Source organism: Oncorhynchus mykiss, chromosome 32 (genome assembly GCF_013265735.2).
Source record: "Oncorhynchus mykiss isolate Arlee chromosome 32, USDA_OmykA_1.1, whole genome shotgun sequence".
NCBI lineage: Eukaryota > Metazoa > Chordata > Actinopteri > Salmoniformes > Salmonidae > Oncorhynchus > Oncorhynchus mykiss.
Genome location: NC_050572.1, coordinates 13,375,034 through 13,400,512, shown reverse-complemented (window position 1 = coordinate 13,400,512; position 25,479 = coordinate 13,375,034). Strand labels below are relative to the sequence as shown.

Sequence of the window (25,479 nt, the reverse complement as noted above, 5' to 3'; positions counted from 1 at the left end):
ATATCTAATAGGGTGCCCATGGTAAAGGATTTAGGGTTGTACCTCGTAGGTTCCTTGATAATTTCTGTGAGATTGAGGGCATCAATCTTAGATTGTAGAATGGCCGGGGTGTTAAGTCACCTAACACAACGAACTCTGAACATAGATGGGGGGCGATCAATTCAAATATGGTGTCCAAGGCACAGCTGGGGGCTGAGTGGGGTCTATAACAAGCGGCAGCGGTGAGAGACTTGTTTCTGGAAAGGTGGATTTTTAAAAGTAGAAGCTCGAATTGTTTGGGCACAGACCTGGATAGCATGACACAAGGCTATCTCTGCAGTAGATTGCAACTCCGCCCCCTTTGGCAGTTCTATCTTGTCGGAAAAATGTATAGTTAGGGCTGGGAATGCCAGGCTTTTTAGTGGCCTTCCAGAGCCAGAATTCAGACACAGCGGAGTGTGCTAAAGCAGTGAATAAAACAAACTTAGGGAGGAGGCTTCTAATGTTAACATGCATGAAACCAATGCTTTTACGGTTACAGAAGTCAACAAATGAGAGCGCCTGGGGAATGGGAGTGATGCTGGGGGCTACAGGGCCTGGGTTAACCTCCACATCACCAGAGGAACAAAGGAGGAGTAGGATAAGAGTCCGGCTAAAGGCAATCAGAACTGGTCGTCTACTGCGTTCAGAACAGAGAGGAAACGGAGCAGGTTTCTGGGCGCGGAAGAATAGATTCAAGGCATAATGTACAGACAAGGGAATGGTAGGATGTGAGTACCGAGGAGGTAAGCCTAGGCATTGAGTGACGATGAGAGAGGTTTTGTCTCTAGAGGCACCATTTAAGCCAGGTGCGGTCACAGCATTTGTAGAGGAAGGAACATAAGGGCTAGCTAAGACATATTGAGCGGGGCTGGAGGCTCTACAGTGAAATAAAACAAAATGACTAACCAAAACAGCAATAGAAAAGGCATATTGACATTAGGGAGAGGCATGTTTAGTCGAGTGATCATAGGGTGCAGTGAGTAGCTAGGCGAGCTGGAGGCACGTCGACTCAGACAGCTAGCAGGCCGGGGCTAGCAGCAGGCTAGCAGATGGGCGTCAGAGGGACATCGCAACGGTAGAGCTTGTTGAAACCCCTTCAGATGGTTACATCGGCAGACCAGTTGTGATGGATCGGCGGGGCTCCGTGTCGGCAGCAAAGGGTCCAGGCCAATTGGCAAAAGCGGTATTGAAGCCCAGGAATTGCTATATGGATCTCTTCGGCTAGCCGGGAGATGGGCCTAGTTCGAGGCTAGCGCCAGGCTAACTAGTGCTTGCTTTGTGACAGAGACGTTAGCCAGGAGTAGCCACTCGGATAGCAGCTAGCTAGCTGCGATGATCCGGAGTAAAGGTTCAGAGCTTGCGGTAGGAATCCTGAGATGTGGTAGAGAAAAGCAGTCCGATATGCTCTGGGTTGATATCGCGCTGTGCAGGCTGGCAGGAGTTGAACGGGCTGAGGCTGGCAGATGTCTGAGTTAACGGTGATGACCGCTAGCAGTGGCTAACTGACTACTTGCTAGTAGCTAGCCAGCTTCTGAAGGGGGTTCCAGTTCTAATGAATAAAACATAGCAGATCCATACCACATTGGGTGAGGCGGGTATGTTCAGTCCGTAGTTTGAAAATGAGATAAAAAATATAACAATATATACAAAATATATACAAGACAATCAAACCAGACATCCCACTGCTACGCCGTCTTGGAATGACTTGTTAAGGTGCAGACAGAGACACTCCATACGAGGCCTACATTCATCAATTAGTCTTAGTGCAGACAGCGAGACTCCCTACTAGGCCAATATTCATGTGTGTGTGTGTGTGTGTGTGTGTGTGTGTGTGTGTTTGCACGGGCGTGAGAGTGAGCGTGGGGGAACGTTTGGAAGAGGGAGAGAGAGGTGTCAGAGAGAAACATTTTACTTACTCTCTTCCATCAGTTCACTGACGTGCCTGTGTGTTGGAAAAACATGCCAATTATCTTCTAGTACAGTTTCACTTCAACTAAAGACTTTAAAATAGCAATCCACCTCGAGCTGAACAACCAAATGTTTTTACTTGGATACGTGTGTTTACATGCATCTGAGAGTGAGAAAAATAAAATAACTTTTTATTCAAATCAAATTTTATTGGTAATACACATGTTTAGCAGATGTTATTGCGGGTGAAATGCTTATACTTCCAGATCCGACAGTGCAATAATATCTAACAAGTAATATCTAACAATTACACAACATATACCCAATACACACAAATCTAGTAAAGGAATGGAATTAAGAATATACAAATACAGGATATACACAAGCAATTTCAGAGCGACATAGAATAAGATACAGTAGAACACCATAGGATACAGTCTATACATATGAGATGGGTATAATGCAAGATATGTAGACATTATTAAAGTGACTAGTGTTCCATTTATTAAAGTGGCCAGTGAGTTCAAGTCTATGTACAGTATATATATACAGTATATATATATATATATATATATACAGTATATATATGCAGCAGCCTATATGTGCTAGTGATGGCTGTTTAACAGTCTGATGGCCTTGAGATAGAAGCTGTTTTTCTGTCTCTTGGTCCCAGCTTTGATGCACCTGTACTGACCTCGCCTTCTGAATGATGCGTGGTGAACAGGCAGTGCCTCGGGTGGTTGTTGTCCTTCATGATCTTCTTGGCCTTCCTGTGACATTGGGTGCTGTAGGTGTACTGGAGGGTAGTTTTCCCCCGGTGATGTGTTGTGCAGACTGCACCACCCTCTGGAGAGCCCCGTGGTTACAGACGGTGCAGTTGCCACACCAAGCGATGATACAGCCCAACAGGATTCTCTCGAATCTGCATCTGTAAAAGTTTGTGAGGGTTTTAGGTGGCAAGCCAAATTTCTTCAGCCTCCTGAGGTTCAAGTGGTGCTGTTGTGACTTCTTTAGCACACTGTCTGTGTGAGTTGACCATTTCAGTTTGTCAGTGATGTGTATGCCGAGGAACTTGAAGCTTTCCACCTTCTCGACAGTGGTCCCGTAGATGTGGATATGGGGGAGCTCCCACTGCTGTTTCCTGAAGTCCATGATCATCTCCTTTGATTCGTTGACGTTGAGTGAGAGGTTATTTTCCTGTTACCACACTCCCAGAGCCCTCACCTCTTCCCTGTAGGCTGTCTCGTCATTGTTGGTAATCAAGCCTACTACTGTTGTGTCATCTGCAAACTTGATTGAGTTGGAGACGTGTTTGGCCACGCAGTTTTGGGTGAACAGGGAGTACCGAAGGGGATTGTGGGGCCCCAGTGTTGAGAATCAGCGAAGTGCAAGTGTTGTTTCCTACCTTTACCAGTTGGGGGTGGCCTGTCAGGAAGTCCAGGATCCAGTTGCACAGGGCGGGGTTCAGTTCCAGGGCCTCAAGCTTAAGGATGAGCTTGGAAGGTACAATGGTGTTGAATGCTGAGCTATAGTCAATGAACAGCATATGTATTCCTCTTGTCTAGCTGGGATAGGGCAGTGTGCAGTGTGATGGTGATTGCATCGTCTGTGGATCTGTTGGGGCGGTAAGCAAATTGAAGTGGGTCTAGGTTGTCAGGTAAGATAGAGGTGATATGATCCTTGACTAGCCTCTCAAAGCATTTAATGATGACAGAAGTGAGTGCTACAGTGCGATAGTTCAGTTACCTTTGTCTTCTTGGATGCAGGAACAATTGTGGCCATCTTGGAGCATGTGGAGACAGCAGACTGGGATAGGAAGAGATTGAATATGTCGGTAAACACACCAGCTAGTTGGTCTGCGCATGCTCTGAGGATGTGGCTAGGGATGCCGTCTGGGCCAGCAACCTTGTGAGGGTTAACATGCTAAAATGTCTTACTCACATCGGCCACAGAGAAGGAGAGCCCACAGTCCTTGGTGGCGGGCCAAGTCGGTGGCACTGTGTTAACCCCTAAGCGGGCAAAGAAGGTGTTTAGTTTGTCTGAAAGCAAGATGTCGGTGTTCGCGACGTGGACAGTTTTCCTTCTGTAATCCGTGATTGATCTGTAGACCCTGCCACATACGTTGCGTGTCTGAGCCGTTGAATTGTGACTCCACTTTGTCTCAATACTGACGGTTTGCCTGTTTGATTGTCTTGCGGAAGGAAATAGAGAGAGAGAGAGTGTGTGTGTGTGTGTGTGTGTGTTCATGCTCCACAATGTCTCTTTCTCAAAATGTTACATTTCAAAGTTAAGAGTTAAGGATTGGTGCAGTGTTAAAACCCCCAAAAATGTAAACATGTGTCTACCACAGGTTGAACACTGGGATTGAACACGTAACTCTGTCCAAATACCCATACTAGTGTACTACATAGTTTTAAACTGCATACTATGTACTCATCGTCGCATGCTATTTAACTAATTCCATTTAGTGAGAAGGTATTCCAAGGACACAATGCAGTAGGGGCTCCGGACTTGCTGAGTAGGTGGATTTTTTCCAAATTTTCCAAATTCAACAGACATGCATCACATTATCCAACCTGATAATAGCACATTTTCAAATCAATGAATTTCTCTAAACTTTGAATCTAATAGGAATGGAGTTCTAGGTTTACTCAGGCTGGTTATAGGCTTACTCAGGCTGGTTATAGACCTACTCAGGCTGGTTATAGACCTACTCAGGCTGGTTATAGACCTACTCAGGCTGGTTATAGGCAGACTATCACATTGGATCTATAGCGTAGTAGACCATATAGCCCATATATCCTATTTAAAAAGGACTGAAAACAGAAACAGTTAATTTAATTCCATTAGTGAAACCTAAGTGCTGTAACATATACACATTGAATCAGCCAAATACAGTACACACACCACTATATTTCAAATGTTCTAATTAAAAGGCTACAAAACAGAAAAATGTGGACAGTCAGGATCATCGCAAATGCAGAACCACTGGACAGCAACATAATAAACTAAAGCACTGATCATTGGGAACGAGATCAGAATGACTGCTAAGGCTTGATCAATAAATTAAATAATTAAATCGGTAGCCTAGCATACAAAAATAAAACAATTAATATGTTCAAATCAAAAGGCATGATTAAAATGTCATCAATAATGCAGCCACATACCAAGTCCCCGGTGCCGGCACATTCAGAAATCAAAAGATGGTTTATTATTAAGTTAAGTTAAGTTAACCTCTGAACAAGGCCAAGAAAACAAGAAACACTTTCAATGAGAAATTACTTGAACCAAAAAATTATTAGACTACATTTGAACACCACCGCAGAAGCTTCGCTATTCGGCATCTTCCCAATTAAGTAGCCTAGCTTGGTTGTTTGGCTAGCTTACTTGAAGAGAAGTAGGGCCTATCACTAGCAGCCAACCTCTTCCAATGCATTGTGGGAAAAGTGTGCATCAAATTCTACTAGATGAAGAACTGAAATAAGTATAACATACTTGTATTTAAACCACACATGTACTCAATTTAAAATAATTCACATAACAAAAACCTTATCTTTTCGCAATGCAGAATGCACCATGAGGGATTGCATTTGGGACACGATACCTATTTTGCCAATTGGCCCGGACCGTTTAACTACACGGAGACCAGCTGATCCATCACGACTGGTCTGCCGACGTAACCGCACGAGGGGGCTACAACAGACTTCTGCCGTCGCGACATCCCTCTAAGGCCCTTCTACGAGCTTACTAACCCCGGCCTGCTAGCTGTCTGAATCGCCGTGTCTCCAGCTCGCCCAGCTACTCACAGGACCCCTATGATCACTTGGCTACGCATGCCTCTCCCTAATGTCAATATTCCTTGTTAATTGCTGTTTTGGTTAGTGATTGTTGCCTTATTTCACTGTAGAGCTTCTAGCCCTGCTCAATATGCCTTATCTACGTAACCCTTTAGTTCCACCTCCTAGACATGCGGTGACCTCACCTGGTTTAAATAATGTTTCTAGAGACAATATCTCTCTCATCGTCACTCAATGCATAGGTTTACCTGTATTCACATCCTACCATACCCTTTTCTGTACATTATGCCTTGAATCTATTCTTCCGCGCCCAGAAACCTGCTCCGTTTACTCTCTGTTCTGAAAGCACTAGACGACCAGTTCTTTTAGCCTTTAGCCGTACTCTCATCCTACTCCTCCTCTGTTCCTCTGATGATGTGGAGGTTAACCCAGGCCCTGCAGCCCCCAGCATGACTCCCATTCCCCAGGCACTCTCATTTTTTGACATCTGTAACCGTAAAAGCATTGGTTTCATGCATGTTAACATTAGAAGCCTCCTCCCTAAGTTTGTTTTATTCAATGCTTTAGCACACTCCGCCATGTCTGAATCCTGGCTCTGGAAGGCCACCAAAAAGCCTGAAATTTCCATCCTTAACTATAACATTTTCCAACAAGATATACCTGCCAAAGGGGGCGAAGTTGCAAACTACTGGAGAAATAGCCTGCAGAGGTCTGTCATACTATCCAGGTCTGTGCCCAAACAATTCGAGCTTCTACTTTTAATAATCCACCTTTCCAGAAACAAGTCTCACACCGTTGCCGCTTGCTATAGACCAACCCCTGCCCCCAGCTGTGCCCTGGACATCACATGTGAATTGATTGCCCCCCATCTATATTCAGAGCTCGTGCTGTTAGGTGACCTAAACTGGGACATGCTTAAAAAAGCATGCCCCATTCAAAAATTTTAGAACTAGGAACAGATATAGCCCTTGGTTCACTTCAGATCTTACTGCCCTCTACCAGCACAAAAACATCCTGTGACGTATTGCAATAGCATCGCAATTTTTCAGGGAAGTTTGGAACCAATATACACAGGAGATTAGGAAAGCTAAGGCTAGCTTTTTCAAACAGAAATTTGCATCCTGTAGCACAATCTCCAAAAAGTTCTGGGACACTGTAAAGTCCATGGAGAATAAGAACTCCTCCTCCCAGCTTCCCACTGCACTGAGGCTAGGAAACACTGTGACCACCAATAAATACGCGATAATTGAGAATTTCAATAAGCATTTTTCTACGGCTGGCCATGCTTTCCACCTGGCTACCACTACCCCGGTCAACAGCCCTGTACCCCCCACAGCAACTTGCCCAAGCCTCCCCTTTCTCCTTCACCCAAATCCAGATAGCTGATGCTCTGAAAGAGCTGCAAAGTCTGGACACCTACAAATCATGACCCTTAGCTAATTTAACCACATGACCCATACGCCCATCTGCCACCCCTACCCGCAACACCCTAGCAAAACCCAAGCCTACTTGATTGTAATTCTGCTGTCATAGCAGAATCAGAATTAATTAGGTAACATTGATAAATGAGATGTTTTATTTACATAATAATGCTTATGTGAGATATTTCTCATTAGAATGTCTTCTTTTGGATAACACTGTTGGCAGTTGCATTTTCCTCTCTCTTCTCCAGGGAAAAAGACACTTGGGGCCCAGAGAGGGGAGAGGTCAGGATTGTCTTCATATGTGAGGGTATCTGTTAAACCATGTGAAGGGATGATTTATCTCTTGGCTCCACAATGTCTGTGTGCTAGTCACTCCCTACTTTTCCCATTTGGGGGAAGAGTACGGCAGTGTCTGGAACCATTGTATGTGCCCTCTGATGTTGACCTAGTATATGACCTAGAGGCTCACTCTCCTCTGTGAGCTTGTCCAGGTGGGGGGGTTGTATTTGAGATGGGAGTATCTAGAATTGACAAATGATATATGCCATTGGATGAGGTAATGTTTTGGAACTATGTTGTTCCAAGAACGAGATAGGAACTTTGTTTAGGAGACCAAACTGAACGATAATGTATAGCTAATGCTGTCTGGCTATGGGATACTCCTCTCTCAACTAAAATTATTCCTTTGTGCCGTTTTCCTAAGACCTGTGGTTCGTCATTGTGAGTTAGGAGGGGTGGATCTTTGCTATTAAAGATCTCAGTTGCCATTTTGTCAGGACTCTCAGAATTAATTTATACACGCTGAATTGATCTGAGAGTCAAAGGGCTATGGTGAAGCTCATATTATTAAAAGATGGAGTTTAAAGTGTAGCCCCCTCACTTAGTAATACAGGAAATTACCACGACACTGCTCACTGTTGCCCCTAATGGCCAGTTTTTAAGGCATTCCCAAATGTCCTCAGGACATGGAGAGATGTCCAATTTCAAAGTCAATCTTGAGTGATCTTGATGGTACTGTATGTGTGCATGCATGCACAGGTGTGTGTGTGTGTGTGTGTGTGTGTGTGTGTGTGTGTGTGTGTGTGTGTGTGTGTGTGTGTGTCAGATCACAAACAATCAACCACTCAAGGTGCCTTGCATGAGCAAACAAGAAGATTGGTGCTGAGGTTGATAGTATGCTGATCTGTTTGCTTGTATTATTCATCGACCACATTTCCTCCCCTTTACGTCCTAGTCACTTAGCAGATGCTCTTATCCAGAGCGACTTACAGTTAGTGCATTCATCTTAAGATAACTAGGTTGGACAACCACATATCCCAGTCATAGTACGTACATTTTTCCTCAATAAAGTCAGAGCTAGTGAGGGGGAAAGTCAAGTGCGTGTGTGTGTGTGTGTGTGTGGAGGGGGGGGTATTTAAAATAATGTTTGAATAGGTAAGCTTTCACACAAACACACATCCAATGTCGTCCTTATCTGGATAGCTATGCCCCATGCCATTTCAACTGAAGGAAGAAGTTATCATAGTACTGAGTCTTCATCCTAACAAATGCACCGCACCTTGTGAAACATTTTAGATCCTAAGACAGGGTTTCCCAACCCTCTCCTCGGGTCCCCTCGATTATTTCCTGACTAATTTAATCAGGTATGCCAGTTTAGGGTTAAAACAAAAATCTGAGGAAAATGGTATGTGCAAAGCAAAGCAACACAGTGAATGCAAGCTGGTGATAAGGGCAACCAGGTTGCTCAAGATAAGGGCCTACAATTTTATTTTTGGTCCACTAGCCACTGTTGTAGGTAAAATATAACAGCCAGTCAGATTTTTTACAAGGAAAAAATAAATAAAAATAAAATTACACCAACAAAATACAAAAAAACAGATGAGCATGCTTTGTAATGTTTCTAAAACAATACATGTATTACTAATAAGAACTAATGTGGTATATTGTTTAATTTCATTGCATTATTTTTAGGTGACCGTAGTCTTTTAACCAAAATATCACAGATCACGAGGCACGAGGTTACCGTGGTGACGTGACTAGAGTGATGCTTGTGACTTTGAGATTGAGAGTCTGACTAGTAGAAGCGTTGTCTGCTCTTCCCTAGCAGCTGAAACTCAAACACAGAACAACAACCTAGCTTGTGAACAAAACAATGTTCACTTTTTATGGCTGTAGGGGCAGTATTGAGTAGCTTGGATGAAAAGGTGCCCATTGTAAATGGCCAGCTCCTCAGTCTCAGTTGCTAATATATGCATATTATTATCAGTATTGAGTAGAAAACACTCTGCAGTTTCTAAAACTGTTTGAATTATGTATGTGAGTATAACAGAACTCATATTGCAGGCAAAAACCTGAGAAATTCCACTTCCTGTTTGTATTTTTTCTGGGGGTGGCAGATTTTCAACCAAGCTCTCATTGAAATTACAGCGAGATATGGATGAGTTTTCACTTCCTACGCCTTCCACTAGATGTCAACAGTCAATAGAACTTTGGCTGATGACTCTAATGTGAAAGGGGGTTGAATGAGACAGGAAATAGTCACCACTGCCACGAGTTGACCATGCATTCGCTATGCGCGTCCACAGGGGAAGCACCTGCGTTCCACTGCTCATTTGAAGTCATTCTAATTCTCCGGTTGGAACGTTATTCAAGATATATGTAAACAACATTCTAAAGATTGATTCAGTACATCGTTTGACATGTTTCTACTGACTATTACGGAACTTTTGGACATTTCGTCACGTTATAGTGGACGCGCTTTGTGACTTGGGAATTGTTTACCAAACGTGCTAACCAAAGTATACATTTTCAAACAAATCAAGCATTTATTGTCGACTTGGGATTCCTAGGACTGCATTCTGTTGAAGTTAATCAAAGGTAAGGAAACATTTATCATGTATTTTCTGGTTTCTGTTGACTCCAACATGGTGGCTAATTTGGTCTACTGTTCTGAGCTCCGTCTCAGTTTATTGCATGGGTTGCTTTTTCCGTAAACTTTTTTTGAAATCTGACACAGCGGTTGCATTAAGGAGAGGTATATCTATAATTCCATGTGTATAACTTGTATTATCATCAACATTTATGATGAGTATTTCTGTTGAAACGATGTGGCTATGAAAAATCACTTGATGTTTTTGGAACTAGTGAATCTAATATGCCAATATGAACTCAGATTTTTTTATATAAATATGAACTTTATCAAACAAAACATGGATGTATTGTGTAACATGAAGTCCTATGAGTGTCATCTGATGAAGATAATTAAAGGTTAGTGATTAATTTGATCTGTATTTCTTCTTTTTGTGAATGCTATATTTCGCTGGAAAATGGCTGTGCTTATTGTGGTTTGGTGGAGACCTAACATAAATGTTTGTAGTCCTTTTGCTGAAAAGCATATTTGAAATCAGACACTTTGGTGGGATTAACAACAAGATTAACTTTAAAATGATATAAAACACATGTATGTTTTAGGAATTGTAATAATGAGATTTCTGTGGTTTGAATTTGGCGCCCTCTATTTTCAATGGTAGTTGTCATATCGATCCCGTTAGTGGGATTGCAGCCATAACATACCTTAAGGGAACATTTTGACATTCGCCATATGGTTAGTGAGAAAGTCCATATTGCAAATGTACGGTCCCTTACTAGACGTCCAAAAACGTTTGTAAAATGTGCGGACGGCGTCGGGCCGTGCGGCAGGGCCGGATCTACCGGGAAGTCATCAAACGAACTCTCTCGGACATTCGGTTTCCGTTTTATAAAATAATCACATTTTGGTCATTTTTCCGCTGTCCCGATAAAGGAATGGAATCATATTGCAAATGTACAACACATCACGAATCACGACGAAACTTGGTGAACATAGTTTTCGCATAATGGGCAGTTGGCCCCGAACAAGATGGCGTCTAGGCCTCAACGGTTTTTGAGTTATGGCCATTTTTCTGGGATTAAAGGTCCAAAATGAAAATAGAGCAATAATTCTTCCGCTTCACGTCAAAGTCAAGGAGCCTCCGGTGTCAATAAAAAAAGAACCAGCCATGTATCTATCGTCATTTAAGAGAAATCGTACAATGTCATTTTGGTGATGGTCATAACATAAAGACTTAAAACTCAAAATTCTATAATTGCCTACCGCAAGGAGGATATGTGTTCACTTTCAGCTTCCTGTGTAAACCAGAAGTGCCTTAAATGGTGTCATGGGTGCTGTTTCCAAGGGTTAAAAAGGTCAGATCTTTTCAAAACGTCATATGTGTGATTAGGAGTCCCTTCCTGGTTGGATTTTTCTCAGGCTTTCGCCTGTTATATCAGTTCTGTTATACTCACAGACAATATTTTTGTGTTTTCTATCCTAAGCGGTCAATTATATGCATATTCGTGCATCTTGTCCTGACAAAATAGCCCGTTTACTTTGGGAACGTTATTTTTCCAAAAATGAAAATAGTGCCCCCTAGAATCAAAAAGTTAAGCCTGCTTAACACGGAAGCAAGCTGCACCAATGTTTCGGAAGAAACACAATTCAACTGACCACTTGAAGTCATCCTGCAGGCGCCCGGCCCGCCACATGGAGTTGCTAGAGCGATGAGCCAAGTAAAGTCCCTCCTGGCCAAACCCTCCCCTAACCCGAACGACGATGGGCCAATTGTGCACCGCCCTATGGGACTCCCAGTCACGGCCGTTGTGACACAATAAAGCTTTCCTCTCAAACAGTGCAATAATATTAAGCTATATGTATTTGTATTTGTACTAAGCTATAGCTTACAAATAGCTATGCCACGTAGTTGTAGCCCTATTAGCCTATACTATTGCTGTCCTTCAGCACAACAAGTTGGTTTAACTTCTTTAACATCATTGCGCAATCCTGGCGCTGTCCTTTCAGCACCACGACGAGCGCTCCAATTGCTTAAAATTTAATATCATTAAGATCTGTTGCCTACTCCTAATTGTAATACAAATAACATATTATTATTATTAAATAGAAGATTTTTACTTCTCACAATGGTGCTCATCTAGTAAAATTAGATCAAAGCTGAATCAATGTCTTGCAAGATCACATAATTTTATGTAACAGAACAGAATATAACACCATAGCATAGTAGGCCTATAACGTTACTGTTCCACCAAAAACAACTCCTCATTCCTAATGAGATTTTAGGATGGTTATCTGAAGCTGAATTGTCCCAAAAATAATCTAATCTGTCAAACAGAGAGCGCCACTAGGCAGGATGTATTCTTTCATTGAAACAAAATACAAGGCTAATAGTTTGTTAATTAACACCACCTGCTCTAATTCACTCACAAAACAATAAGTCAAGAAGATCTAAATGCATATTCCCATGTATATCATTCAAATAATTGGCATGGAGATGCAGTTTGGACATTTCACCAGTAAAACGTGAAGAAATACAATCACAATTGTGTGTCCGTGTGTGACAATGTGTGTGTATATATGTTTGTGAGTGTTGTGTTTAAGAGTGTGTTTATGCTTGTGGATCCATGTACTGAGATATGAATGTTTCACTTTAAGTGGACAGACCTTGAGAGTTGTTTGCATCACACTACCTTTGTGTAGGCAAAACTTCAACAAGATACATCGATACCGGATGTCAATACAAACCGTTTTAGGAGCTATAAGAATGAATGAACAGGCCAGATAGAAGGTTATTCCAGCTTTTCTTCAGCGGCTCACCGTTCAAAGTTTAAATAGAATGTTACGATCTACTAGGTGTGGTGGTTGGAATCAGGCGCAGAGAGCAGGGTTCAGTCGTTTCTTCACATTTATTCCCCAGCGCAACAAAAACAGTCACGCCAACACACAGGGCGTAAAATAAGTTGCCAGTCAAAAACAACAGGACTAAACAGTCCGGAGAATAAATACAGGAAAAAATCACACCATCAAAACACAGAGTAACAAAAACAAGCCCGCACAAATACCCAGCGGGCCTAGTGCCCCTAAATACCCTACAAACAAATCCTAATACAAAACAGGTGTACCCAATTAACCAATAACCCAAAACAAACGGAAAGGGAATCGATGGCAGCTAATAGGCCGGCTACGACGACCACCGAGCACCGCCCGAACAGGAAGAGGCACCATCCTCGGCGAGGTTCGTGACATAGAACGTCATTGGCATCATATTTTTGAGCACCCTTATCCAACAAGATGTCACGGTTTGACCAATTTAACTTCAGATTCTGACATGTATCCATGTTTCTCAAAACGTCAAATTTGTAAGTTAATTCAAAATTACATTTCTAGATGTCTTGGACACTCTGGGTTCCTGCTGCTCCTCCTTTATGCAGCCACTCCTGCATTCATTCCAAATAGTTAAGTTAAGGGTTAAGGTTTGGGAGAGGGTTAAAACAAAAACAACTACATGGTTAAGTTTAGGCATTCATTCTGAAGTGTCTCTCAGTAGATCCTATAGCCTATCCCACCTTGCGCTGCAACACTGCTGGGGGCTGAGCGCACGTGAAGAGCTGAGTGAAAGATTCAATTTTAGAAACTCTGCAAACAGGCATAAATGTTGAATAATTTACTTGAAACTAAAATCCACTGAAGTGAGACTTTGTCCCTGTTTCTTGGCTATTAAAACTTGGAAGTACCCGTGCTCAAGTCAGTTCAACGCTGGTTCGACCAATCGGATTCCACGCTTCAAGATTGTTTCGATCACTGGGATATGGTCCGCATAGCGTCAAACAACAACATGATGAATACGCTGATTCGGTGAGCAAGTTTATTAGCAAGTGCATAGGTGATGTTGTACCCACAGCTTCTATTAAAACATTCCCCAACCAGAAACCGTGGATTGATGGCAGCATTCGCGCAAAACTGAAAGCACGAACCACTGCTTTTAATCAGGGCAAGGTGACCGGAAACATAACCGAATTCAAACAGTGTAGCTATTCCCTCCGCAAGGCAATCAAACAAGAAAAGCGTCAGTATAGAGACAAAGTAGAGTTGCAGACATACCCCAAGCGACTTACAGCTGTAATCGCAGCAAAAGGTGGCGCTACAAAGTATTAACTTAAGGGGGCTGAATAATTTTGCACGCCCAATTTTTCAGTTTTTGATTTGTTAAAAAAGTTTGAAATATCCAATAAATGTCGATCCACTTCATGATTGTGTCCCACTTGTTGTTGATTCTTCACAAAAAAATACAGTTGTATATCTTTATGTTTGAAGCCTGAAATGTGGCAAAAGGTCGCAAAGTTTCAGGGGGACCGAATACTTTCGCAAGGCACTTTATATAACTAGCCACTTTATACAATGCTACTTAATATAATGTTTACATACCATACATTACTCATCTCATATGTATATACTGTACTCTATACCATCTACTGCATCTTGCCTATGCCGTTCCGCCATCACCCATTCATATATTTTTATGTACATACTCTTATTCATTCCTTTACACTTGTTTGTATAAGGTAGTTGTTGTGAAATTGTTAGGTTAGATTACTTGTTAGATATTACTGCATGGTCGGAACTAGAAGCACAAGCATTTCGCTACACTCACATTAACATCTGCTGACCATGTGTATGTGACAAATAAAATGTGATTTGATTTGATTTGAGTGTGAGCGAGAGAGACAGAGTTAGAGAGAGAGAGAGTAAGAGCTAGAGAGAGAGAAAGTATGAGGAACAGAGAGAGTTAGAGAGGGAGTGTGAGGGAGAGATGCCGAGAGGACTTACATCCAGACCAAAACACCACCAGCCACATACACACCCCCACCCCAACCAATCAACACTCCCCCAAGTCAACCATGCCCACACCCCATTTAGGCCCACTCAGATCAGACCTATGCCCCTCCTGCCCACCCCATGCACCCCAACCCGGCAAAGAGGGCATCAACATGGAAGTCACACATACTCCCCAGGCAGTTAGCAGGCAAACAGGCCCAACTCCCACTCTTACACTAGACCAAGCCAATGGCATGTACCAGATGCTCAGCAGGCTCTGCTCACACTTACTGGCCTGAGGCCAAACCACACGACCAACAACATTGAACACTTTATGGAACACAAAGCCTTCCCTCTCTCATCCTGGAATATCCAAGGCCTGAGGTCATCTGCCTTCGGCCTAAAGAGCAGGATCCTGGACTTCACCAAAGAAATATGTAATACAGACATTGTCATCCTGCATGAAACCTGCTATAGAGGAGACGGACCCACTGGTTGCCCTCTAGGTTACAGAGAGCTGGTAGTCCCATCCACCAAACTACCAGGTATGAAATAAGGAAGGAACTCCGGGGGTATGTAATTTGGTATATAGCAGACCTAACTCACTCCATTAAATTAATCAAAACAGGAACATTTTACATTTGGCTAGAAATTCAAATGGACATTATCTTAACAGAGAAAAATGTCCTCCTGTGTGCTACCTATAGAATCCCCATACTTTAATGAAGACAGCTTCTCCATCCTGGAGAGGGGAAATCAATCATTTCCAGGCACAGGGACATGTAGCAGTCTGTGGCAACCCAAATGCCAGAACCGGACAACCCAAATGCCAGAACCCCCCCATATGCCCCCCTAGGCACATCTATGACAACATAACCCACAAAAACGGGTCACAACTCCTGCAGCTCTGTCGAACGCAGGATATGTACATAGTCAATGGTAGGCTTTGAGGGGACTCCTATGGTAGGAACACCTATAGCTCATCTCTTGGCAGTAGTACTGGAGACTACTTTATCACTGACCTCAATCCAGAGTCTCTCAGAGCGTTCACAGTCAGCCCACTGACACATCAGACAACAGAAAAATCACAGTCTACTTGAACAGAGCAATTTTCAATCATAAGGCATCAAAGCCAAATAACTGAGTAACATTAAGACATGGTATAGATGGAAGGAATGCAATTTGGAAACCTACCAAAAACAATTAGTCAACAACAAATTCAATCCCTTTTAGACAATTTCCTGGGTAAAACGTTACACTGTAATAGTGAAGGTGTGAACTTGGCAGTAGAAAATCTTAACAGCATATTTGACCTCACAGCTTCCCTATCAAATCTAAAAATCTCAAATAGAAAAAACGAAGAAAATGAACAACAATGACAAATGGTTTGATGAAGAATGCAAAAATCTATGGTGAATCACTAAAACAATACAGAAATACACTACAAAAAAAGAGGGAACAGCACGTCTAAAAAAAAGCTCAAATTACCTTGAGCTACAGGACAAAATACAAACCCTCCAACCCAAAAATGTATGTGGTGTTGATGGTATTCTCAATGAAATGATCAAATATACAGACAACAAATTCCAACTGGCTATACTAAAACTTTTTAACATCATCCAATACTCTGGCATCTTCCCCAATATTTGGAAACAAGGACTGATCACTCCAATCCACAAAAGTGGAGACACGTTTTACCCCATTACCTACAGTGGGATATGCGTCAACAGCAACCATGGGAAAATCTGCTGCATTATCATTAACAGCAGATTCATACATTTCGTCAGTGAAAACTATGTACTGAGCAAATGTAAAATAGGGTTTTTACCAAATTACCGTACAACAGACCATGTATTCAACCTGCATACCCTAATTGACAAAGAAACAAACCAAAACAAATGCAAAGTCTTCTCATGCTTTGTTGATTTCAAAAAAGCCTTCGACTCAATTTGGCATGAGGGTCTGCTATACAAATTGATGGAAAGTGGGGTAGAGGGTAAAACATACGACATTATAAAATCCATGTACACAAACAACAAGTGTGCGGTTAAAATAGGCAAAAAACACACACATTTCTTCCCACAGGGCCGTGGGTTGAGACAGGGATGCAGCATAAGCCCCACCCTCTTCAACATATATATCAACGAATTGGCGCAGCACTAGAAAAGTCTGCAGCACCCGGCCTCACCCTACTAGAATCTGAATTCAAATGTCTACTATTTGCTGATGATCTGGTGCTTCTGTCACCAACCAAGGAGGGCCTACAATAGCACCTAGATATTCTGCACAGATTCTGCCAGACCTGGGCCCTGACAGTAAATCTCAGTAAGACCAAAATAATGGTGATCTAAAAAAGATACAGTCGCCAAGACCACAAATACAAATTAGCGGCCATTGTTTCTCCCGCTGTTATTGAAAAAGCTACACACTCGGTTGATATATTATCGAATATATATTTTAAAAACAACCTGAGGATTGATTATAAAAAACGTTTGACATGTTTCTGTGGACATTATGGATATTATTTGGAATATACGTCTGCGTTGTCGTGACCGCTCTTTCCTGTGGATTTCTGAACATAACGCGACGAACAAACGTCGGTATTTTGGGTATAAAAATAATCTTTATGGAACAAAAGGAACATTTGTTGTGTAACTGGGTGTCTGCCGAAGTCGTAGCCTCTCCTTGTTCGGGCGGTGCTCGTCGTTCGATGTCACCGGTCTTCTAGCCATCATTGATCCATTTTTCATTTTCCATTGGTTTTGTCTTGTCTTCCCACACACCTGTTTTCAATCCCATTCATTACCTGTTGTGTATTTAACCCTCTGTTTCCCCTCATGTCCTTGTCAGAGATTGTTTTATTGTCAGTGTTGTTTACTTGTGGTGTTGGTGCGCGTCGGGTCCTCGTACCCATGTTTGTTCATTTAATACTTTTAGTGTTATGGAGCATGTTCCGTGGACATTTATTAAAAGACTCCATTTACACTCCATTTTGACTCTCCTGCGCTTGACTTTCCTGCCGCCTATGCACACGGCACTAACACTGGGAGTCTCGTGAGTGAAAACATTCGAAGATCATCAAAGGTAAATTATTTTTTTGATTGCTTTTCTGATTTTCGTGACCTAGCTACTTAATGCTAAGTGTACATAATGTTATGCCTGCCTATCGATAAACTTACACAAACGCTTGGATTGCTTTCGCTCTAAAGCATAATTTCAAAATCTGAGACGAAAGGTGGATTAACAAAAGGCTAAACTGTGTTTTACAATATTGCACTTGTAATTTCATGAATATGAATATTTTTTAGTAATATTATTTGACTGTGGCGCTATGCTATTCAGCGGTTGCTGATGACAATTATCCCGGTACCAGGATGGGTAGCGTCAAGAAGTTAAGAAAAAGAGGGGGTGGGGATGGAAAGAGACTAAACATCATTATATCTAGCAGCCAGGTCGTTCAAGATTGAACTCGAAATTCGTGAAACGCCTTCAAAACCGGCCACTGGATAGTGTGCTATATCCATATCAAGTAGGTTATGGATCAGAAGGTGGAACGACACAGAGCAGCAGGAGCAACAAAAACACTTTGGAATTTGACGTTTGGAGAATGTGTAATTAGACCACTCTGGGATTGTTGAGAAAGAAACACAGCCTACAACCAGTCACTGGATAAAGGATTACTACTTGACAGAAAAACATTAGAAACATTCTGAAAATATAATTTCCCATCCAGTGGATTTATGTAAAATCTCATCTTTTACTGTCTTGATCTCCAGAAAATTATTAAAGTGCCTGTAATTTCAGACTAAGAGGTAAAAAAAAATAGCAGAATGAAAATCATTAAATTGTGTATCTCTGTCTCTGTCTCTGTCTCTCTCTTTCTCTCTCTCTCTCTCTCTCTCTCTCTCTCTCTCTCTCTCTCTCGCTCTCTCTCTCTCTCTCTCTCTCTCTCTGTGTGCTGATTAGATAATGAACTATATCTGTCCCATTGATCCCGTGTTGCCTGATAGGTAACATCACCTCCAAGGCTGAGGGCAGAGCTGTGTGTGTGTGTGTGTGTTTGTGTGCCCGTGTGTGTCTGTTCTCTGACAAGGAGGATTTGTAATATCTGATTAGAATATTGGATTCTCGTTAGGACAGATCAGTCAAGCTGGCCCACAATCAGCCTTGCAGTACAGAAAACAGTGCTGCCTCTGAAAAATAAAGCATTACGGTTCATGATCTTTGTGCATGTGTGAATATGTGACTGATCACCTCTTTGTAGGCACGTTTTTTGTGCCTGTGTGTTTACGACCTTCCTTAACACATTCAGTAGGGCTGGGAATCGCCAGGGGCCTCACAATAGCTACGATATGTATTGCTATTCTCAAGATTCTATATGTATTGCGATTCGATTCCGTGATTTTATTGCGAGGGACAAGACAGTGCCTTGAGCAAGTCATCAAAACAAAGTGGTTCCCTATTTAAAAAGATAAACTGTAGTTTTGGTGCAGGTACAGCCAACTAGGGCAAAAATAATATTGCGATATTGTCAAAACGATATGGTAATATATATCGTCAAATTAATATCCAGAAATGTAATTGTATGGATTTTTCCCCCATCACTAACACTCAGCATGTACATTCATCTCTGTTTATCTGTTGATGTAAACCCCACTTGTCCTGAGAAAACATTCTAATACTGCACGAGCAGATGCACAGCTCTCACTCTCTAAGAGGCTGTTCCATACGTATACATTAACAACTGAGAAGCTACTCCACAAATCGACATATGGATGAATAAGTAAAGAAACACGCAGGCAGGCAGGCAGGCAGGCAGGCAGGCACATACCAAACAGCGATTGATCAGTGAGTCCACGTACACAGCCTCACCAGCAGCCCTGCCCCTCTAATAAAATATACATCAAAAAGAATTAACTTCTGATACATATTTACACAAGTCTTTTGATAAGTCATGTTAGGGCCCTTTTTAAAGCCAATAAGAGAAATACAAGCTTGATCAAGCAGTAATACAAGTCCATGACCCTTTAGAGTGGAATCAAAGGACACTCCGGCCAAACAAAACTCAACCCTCAGAATATATCCTATTAAGTTACTAAATAATTCCTTTGGAAGAAAATGATAATTTGCTGATGAAGATGCATAGCAGACAACAACAACTCAACATTAGAAAACCAATATCAGCATCCTTTCAAATAAAACACGCTTTAACAGTTTTCAAAACTTTTAACTAGACCAGACAACCAATGAGAGCAATCTGCTCGACTGACAGATTGTAAACAGAACCAAAGGGAATGAAGCCTCACCGTGTCTGACGTCCCTGGGCGCTATGGCGATGGCGTTGTTATGGTGCAGCTCTGTGACGCAGCAGTTCTCAGGTAACAACGATCCGTTGCTATGGGGCGTTGCCGGGAGAAGGGGTACAGGCTGAGCCATGACCACATTGTTGTTAGGACACACACAACCAGTCTGCGTAACTTTGCAACCGTCGCCGTCGGCAACATCAGCTTCTCCATGACGACCATTGCGTAGGCACTCCTCGAACCATCGGCAGAGTACTCCACAGGTGAACTGACTGGAGTTCTCGTTGTTGATTAGCAAAACCTCGACCAGCCGGAGTTCTAGTGTTTCCTTGGTTACCGGCGGTTCATCGGCTGTCGGTAGTCTCGATAGGCACAGCTGCACAAAGTTCTTGTCGAACTGCAAAAATGAATAAGGTCCCTCTGATTCTAATTGCCTGCCGCAAAGGTCTATCACTTCCTGGTCTTGAGGTGGCGTCTCTAGATCCAGCGGACAGCTCTGATTGGCTAGATGATGGTCGAGGGGGAGGAGCATGGGGTAGTGTGATTGACAGATAGAGGGATGGCGGGTGAATCGGAGATAGAGGGAGTACTTGGTGGGATCTGGGTTTTCCAACGACCAGGAACAGCCCAGCACCTGCGACGGGAACAGCTCTCTCAGAGAGAAAGAGCCATACAGTACCCCGGCTACCAGGCTGGAGCATGGGGAGGGGAGGCTGCCCCCCTCTACCTCCCCGGGAGAGACGCCACTGGTAGACCCATAGGCAGCGGCCAGGGCAGAGAGAGGAGCTGGAGGAACTAAGGCAGCTACGGCCCAGGCCACAGCAAAGAGGGACGACAGCACACACAGACACACCCCTCCAGCAGTGTTCATCCTATGTCATTGGTCCTGCAGAGAGAGGGAGAGAGAGATAGAGGGGGGAGAGGGGGCAGAGGGGGGAGAGAGATGGGGGGAGAGAGGGGGAGAGGGGGGAGAGAGAGATAGGGGGAGAGAGAGAGAGAGGGAGAGAGGGAGAGAGAGAGAGAGAGAGGGAGAGAGAGAGAGAGGGAGAGAGAGGGAACAGAGACTCAGTACAAAGCAGACATCAATTCCAAAATGATATGTCTGGCAGAATGAGAGTGAAATATTTCAAAAACACTTATTGAGTGGAAAATAGATTATGAATACATGCAGCAATGCTGGACAAAACATTGGCTATCTCTCCTTCCTCTCATCTCACAGTCTGTCTCCCTCACAGTCTCTCTCCCTCACAGTCACTCTCCCTCTCAGTCTCTCTTCCTCTCAGTCTGTCTTCCTCACAGTCTCTTCCCCGTCACAGTCTCTCTCTCTCTCTCACAGTCTCTCTCTCTCACATTCTCTCTCTCTCACAGTCTCTCTCCATTACAGTCTCTCTCCCTTACAGTCTCTTCCCCATCACAGTCTCTCTCCTTACAGTTTATGGGCATGGTACTCCTGTGAAGGACACTCTTCGGCTAACACACACACACACACACACACACACACACACACTCCCCTGACGGGCTGGATTAAAGGGGTGATGACTTTGCTGTTGAGATGTGAACTATGTACCACACACACACACACACACACACACATACACACATACACACGCACATACACACATACACACGCACTCTCTCTCCCCTGGCGGGCTGGATTAAAGGGGCTGATGACTTTGCTGTTGAGATGTGAACTGTGTACAACCCTCTACACCCCCCCCCCCCCCCCCCCCCCCACACACACACACACACACACACACACTCTGCTGAGTATCTTACCCAAAGTGATGGGAAAAAACATTACCCCTGCCTTCACAGTGAGGGTCTGGCACCAGCGAGATATTTACACACTCAGACTCACATATATACACACACACACACACACACACACAGAGACACAGACACACACACACACACTCATGCTTACTCGCAAACGCTAACACACACAGACACGTACACGCACATGCAAACAAACACACAGACACATACACACACACATACAGACTGATCCAATAAGTGCCAGAAAAGGATAGAAAATATCGATAACTTATTAATATTTTAGTCAGTTTTAACTCATGTTCACTTGAAAGAGGCTTTCAAGTGCCTCATCATGGACATAAAGATGGAATGGCAGTGAGGGAGAGGGAGAGCGAGAGGGATAGAGAGAGGGAGGGAGAGAGGGACAGAGAGAGGGATAGAGAGAGGGAGAGGGATAGAGGGATAGGGAGAGGGACAGAGGGAGGGAGGGAGGGAGGGAGGGAGGGAGGGAGGGAGGGAGGGAGGGAGGGAGGGAGGGGGATAAAGAGAGGGATAGAGGGAGGGAGGGATATGGAGAGGGATAAAGAGAGGGATAGAGGGAGGGAGGGAGGGAGGGAGGGAGGGAGGGAGGGAGGGAGGGAGGGAGGGAGGGAGGGAGGGAGGGAGGGAGGGAGGGAGAGGGACAGAGACAGGGATAGAGAGAGGGATAGAGGGAGGGAGGGATAGGGAGGGAGGGAGGGAGGGAGGGAGGAAGGGAGGGAGGGAGGGAGGGAGGGAGGGAGGGAGGGAGGGAGGGATAAAGAGAGGGATAGAGGGAGGGAGGGATAGGGAGAGGGATAAAGAGAGGGATAGAGCGAGGGAGGGATAGGGCGAGGGAGAGGTTCATGACTGGTGCTCATCTTCATACATCGATGCCTTTTCCATTACGAACTGACAGAGAACTGGTTTACTCTGGGTAACAATAGGTCCAGCACTGGCTAAGTGTACACAGCACACACCACACGTCACACACACCACACACACACACACACACCACACACCACACACACAACACAACACACCCCCCACACACACAAACACAAGTACACCGCACACAACACACACACACACATCACACATAAAACACACCACATACACGACACACCACACACACCACATACCACACACACAGCAAACCACACACACATACCACATACACACCGCACACTACACACAACACGCCACACACACAATCCACGGCTGAACGATTTCAGGGCGTAGGACAGTTATAGAAGACTGTCCCATACAAATACTAGAGAGATTACACAGAGCCCAGAGAAACTTTAACAAGACAGCTAGAAGAAGGACAACTATTTCAACTCTCATTTTTCCCTTTTTGTGGAATGTCGTGTGTGTGTGTGTGTGTGTGTGTGTGTGTGTGTGTGTGTGTGTGTGTGTGTGTGTGAGAGAGAGAGAGAGAGACTGAAGGGGTCATGGTAGTAAGAAGCTAGGGGCCATGGTAAGAAGATATGTGCTAGGGTAAGAGGCTAGGGGCCAGGGTTAGAGGCTAGGGGCCACAGTAAGAGGCTAGTGGCCAGGGTAAGAGGTAGGGGCCATGATAAGAGAATAGAGGCCAGGGAAAGGGCCTAGGGTTCAGGGTAAGAGTCTAGGGGCCAGGGTAAGAGGTTAGTGGCCATGGTAACAGGCTAGGGGCCATGGTTACAACATCACGTAAAGAGTGTTTCCAGAAAGGAGTGTGACAAAGAGAGGCGGTGGAGAGGGTACAGCTCGTCTCCACTAATGAGTCTTTTCACAGACATGAAAGGAATAAAGGGAGGGAGAGAGAGAGAGAGAGAGACAGATGGACAGACCGACAGACAGAAGGAGGCTTGGGAGAGGGTTAGGGGTGGGAGAGCGAAAGAGAGAGAGAAACAGAGAGAGAGAGAGAGACACACAGGCAGGCAGGCAGGCAGGCAGGCAGGCAGGCAGGCAGACAGACAGACACACAGACAGACAGACAGACAGACAGACAGACAGACAGACAGAAGGAGGCTTGGGAGAGGGTTAGGGGTGGGAGAGCGAGAGCGAGAGAGAGCGAGAGAGAGAGAGAGACAGAGAGAGAGAGAGAGAGAGAAACAGAGATAGAGAGAGAGAGAGACAGAGGGAGGGTAAGGGGTAGAGAGAGGAAGAGAGAAGAGAGGTTAGGGTTGTGTGAGGGGTGGGGGGGTAGAGCAGAGAGATATATATAGCTATGTTGAGATTAGAGGTAGGATAGCACATATTCTGGGAAACTGGGCAAAGCACAGAGATAGTATGACAACAGAGGGAATCATATTTCTCTGCTGTATTATGCTATATACTGTATGAACAAAAACAAAATATGTTGCTTGAGCCAAAGACGATGTTTATGGACTTTCCCAAGGATACACAATACAACAATACAAAATCCATTCAATATCAGCCAACCAGAACTCTGTTCTCCCTCTCATTCTATCCTTCTCCGGCCTTTTGATTGGTCATTTTTTGATTGGTCAGTTTAGTTAATCTGGGATTTCATATGCAAGATAGGTGATGGCAGTGACTCATCATTCCTGTGTGTGTGGGGCTAAAGATGTCCACATGCTTCCCAGGAGAAACCGTTTGGTAGAGTTTGTGCATATATTTTGACGAGTTTTGTAACATTTTTGGACTTCGTTGAGGGTTTTTTCGCCTGTTCGGGCACACAACAAGTTCGGAGCCAAAGTCTACGCCCCTTCATCTGTGATTGGTCAACAGTAGAGATTCTTCAATAGTCTTTGTTGTCTTTTAACAGCAGTAGTTTAATGCACATTTTTTAATTGAAAAATACTGCAGCAAACATCTTAGTTAAATGTAAAATTGCGCGACAAAAATCTCTTTGGCAAAAACGTCAGAATGAATGACATATTGCTTGAGTAATTTTGAGGACGTGTAAACTGGCTACGGCGTCTCAAAATGGACAAACAATGTCATTTTTTCTCTTTTTAGGGAGTATGCGAGCACACTTGTTCAGTTGGACTAGCCGAGTTCAGTCGGCACCAGAAGGCCTGAAGCATGCTGAAGCCTTTAGGTCAAAGTTATGTTGGTCTCTCTGCAGTGTCTTTGGAGTTAGGCAGGGAATCATGAAGCTAAGCTGATCCTAGACCGCTGCTACTGATAACCTCTATTATTGTAGAATCATGGTAAAATAGCTAGTCTATATGACATCATGGAATAATAGGCTAGTCTATTTGGCATCATGGTATAATAGGATAGTCTATACGACATCATGCAAAATCGGACAGTCTACATGACATCATGATCTGAACGGAAAGTCTATATGACATCACAGTATAATAGGATAGTCTATATTACATCATGGTATAAATGGCTAGTCTATATGATATCATGGTATAATATGATCTGTATGATGTCATAATGTAATAGGATAGTCTATATGGCATCATGGTATAACAGTCTATCTGACATTATGGTATAACAGGATAGTCTATATGTCATCATGTGATAATATTATAGTCTATATGACATAATGGTATAAATGGATAGTCTATATGACATCATGGTATAATATGATGGTCTATATGACACCA

The 25,479-nt window shown here is 43.5% G+C and overlaps 1 protein-coding gene across 1 annotated transcript in view; it reads right to left on the bottom strand.

Moving 5' to 3' along the window:
• The window catches only part of LOC118946451 (adhesion G protein-coupled receptor B2-like), a 217,369-nt gene that overhangs the window by 91,076 nt on the left and 100,814 nt on the right, over positions 1–25,479 (bottom strand). Inside the window, exon 2 of the mRNA XM_036970609.1 lies at positions 20,141–21,023. Coding sequence (XP_036826504.1) covers positions 20,141–21,008 — 868 coding nt within the window. The 5' untranslated portion in view covers positions 21,009–21,023. The remainder of the gene's footprint in view (positions 1–20,140; positions 21,024–25,479) is intronic.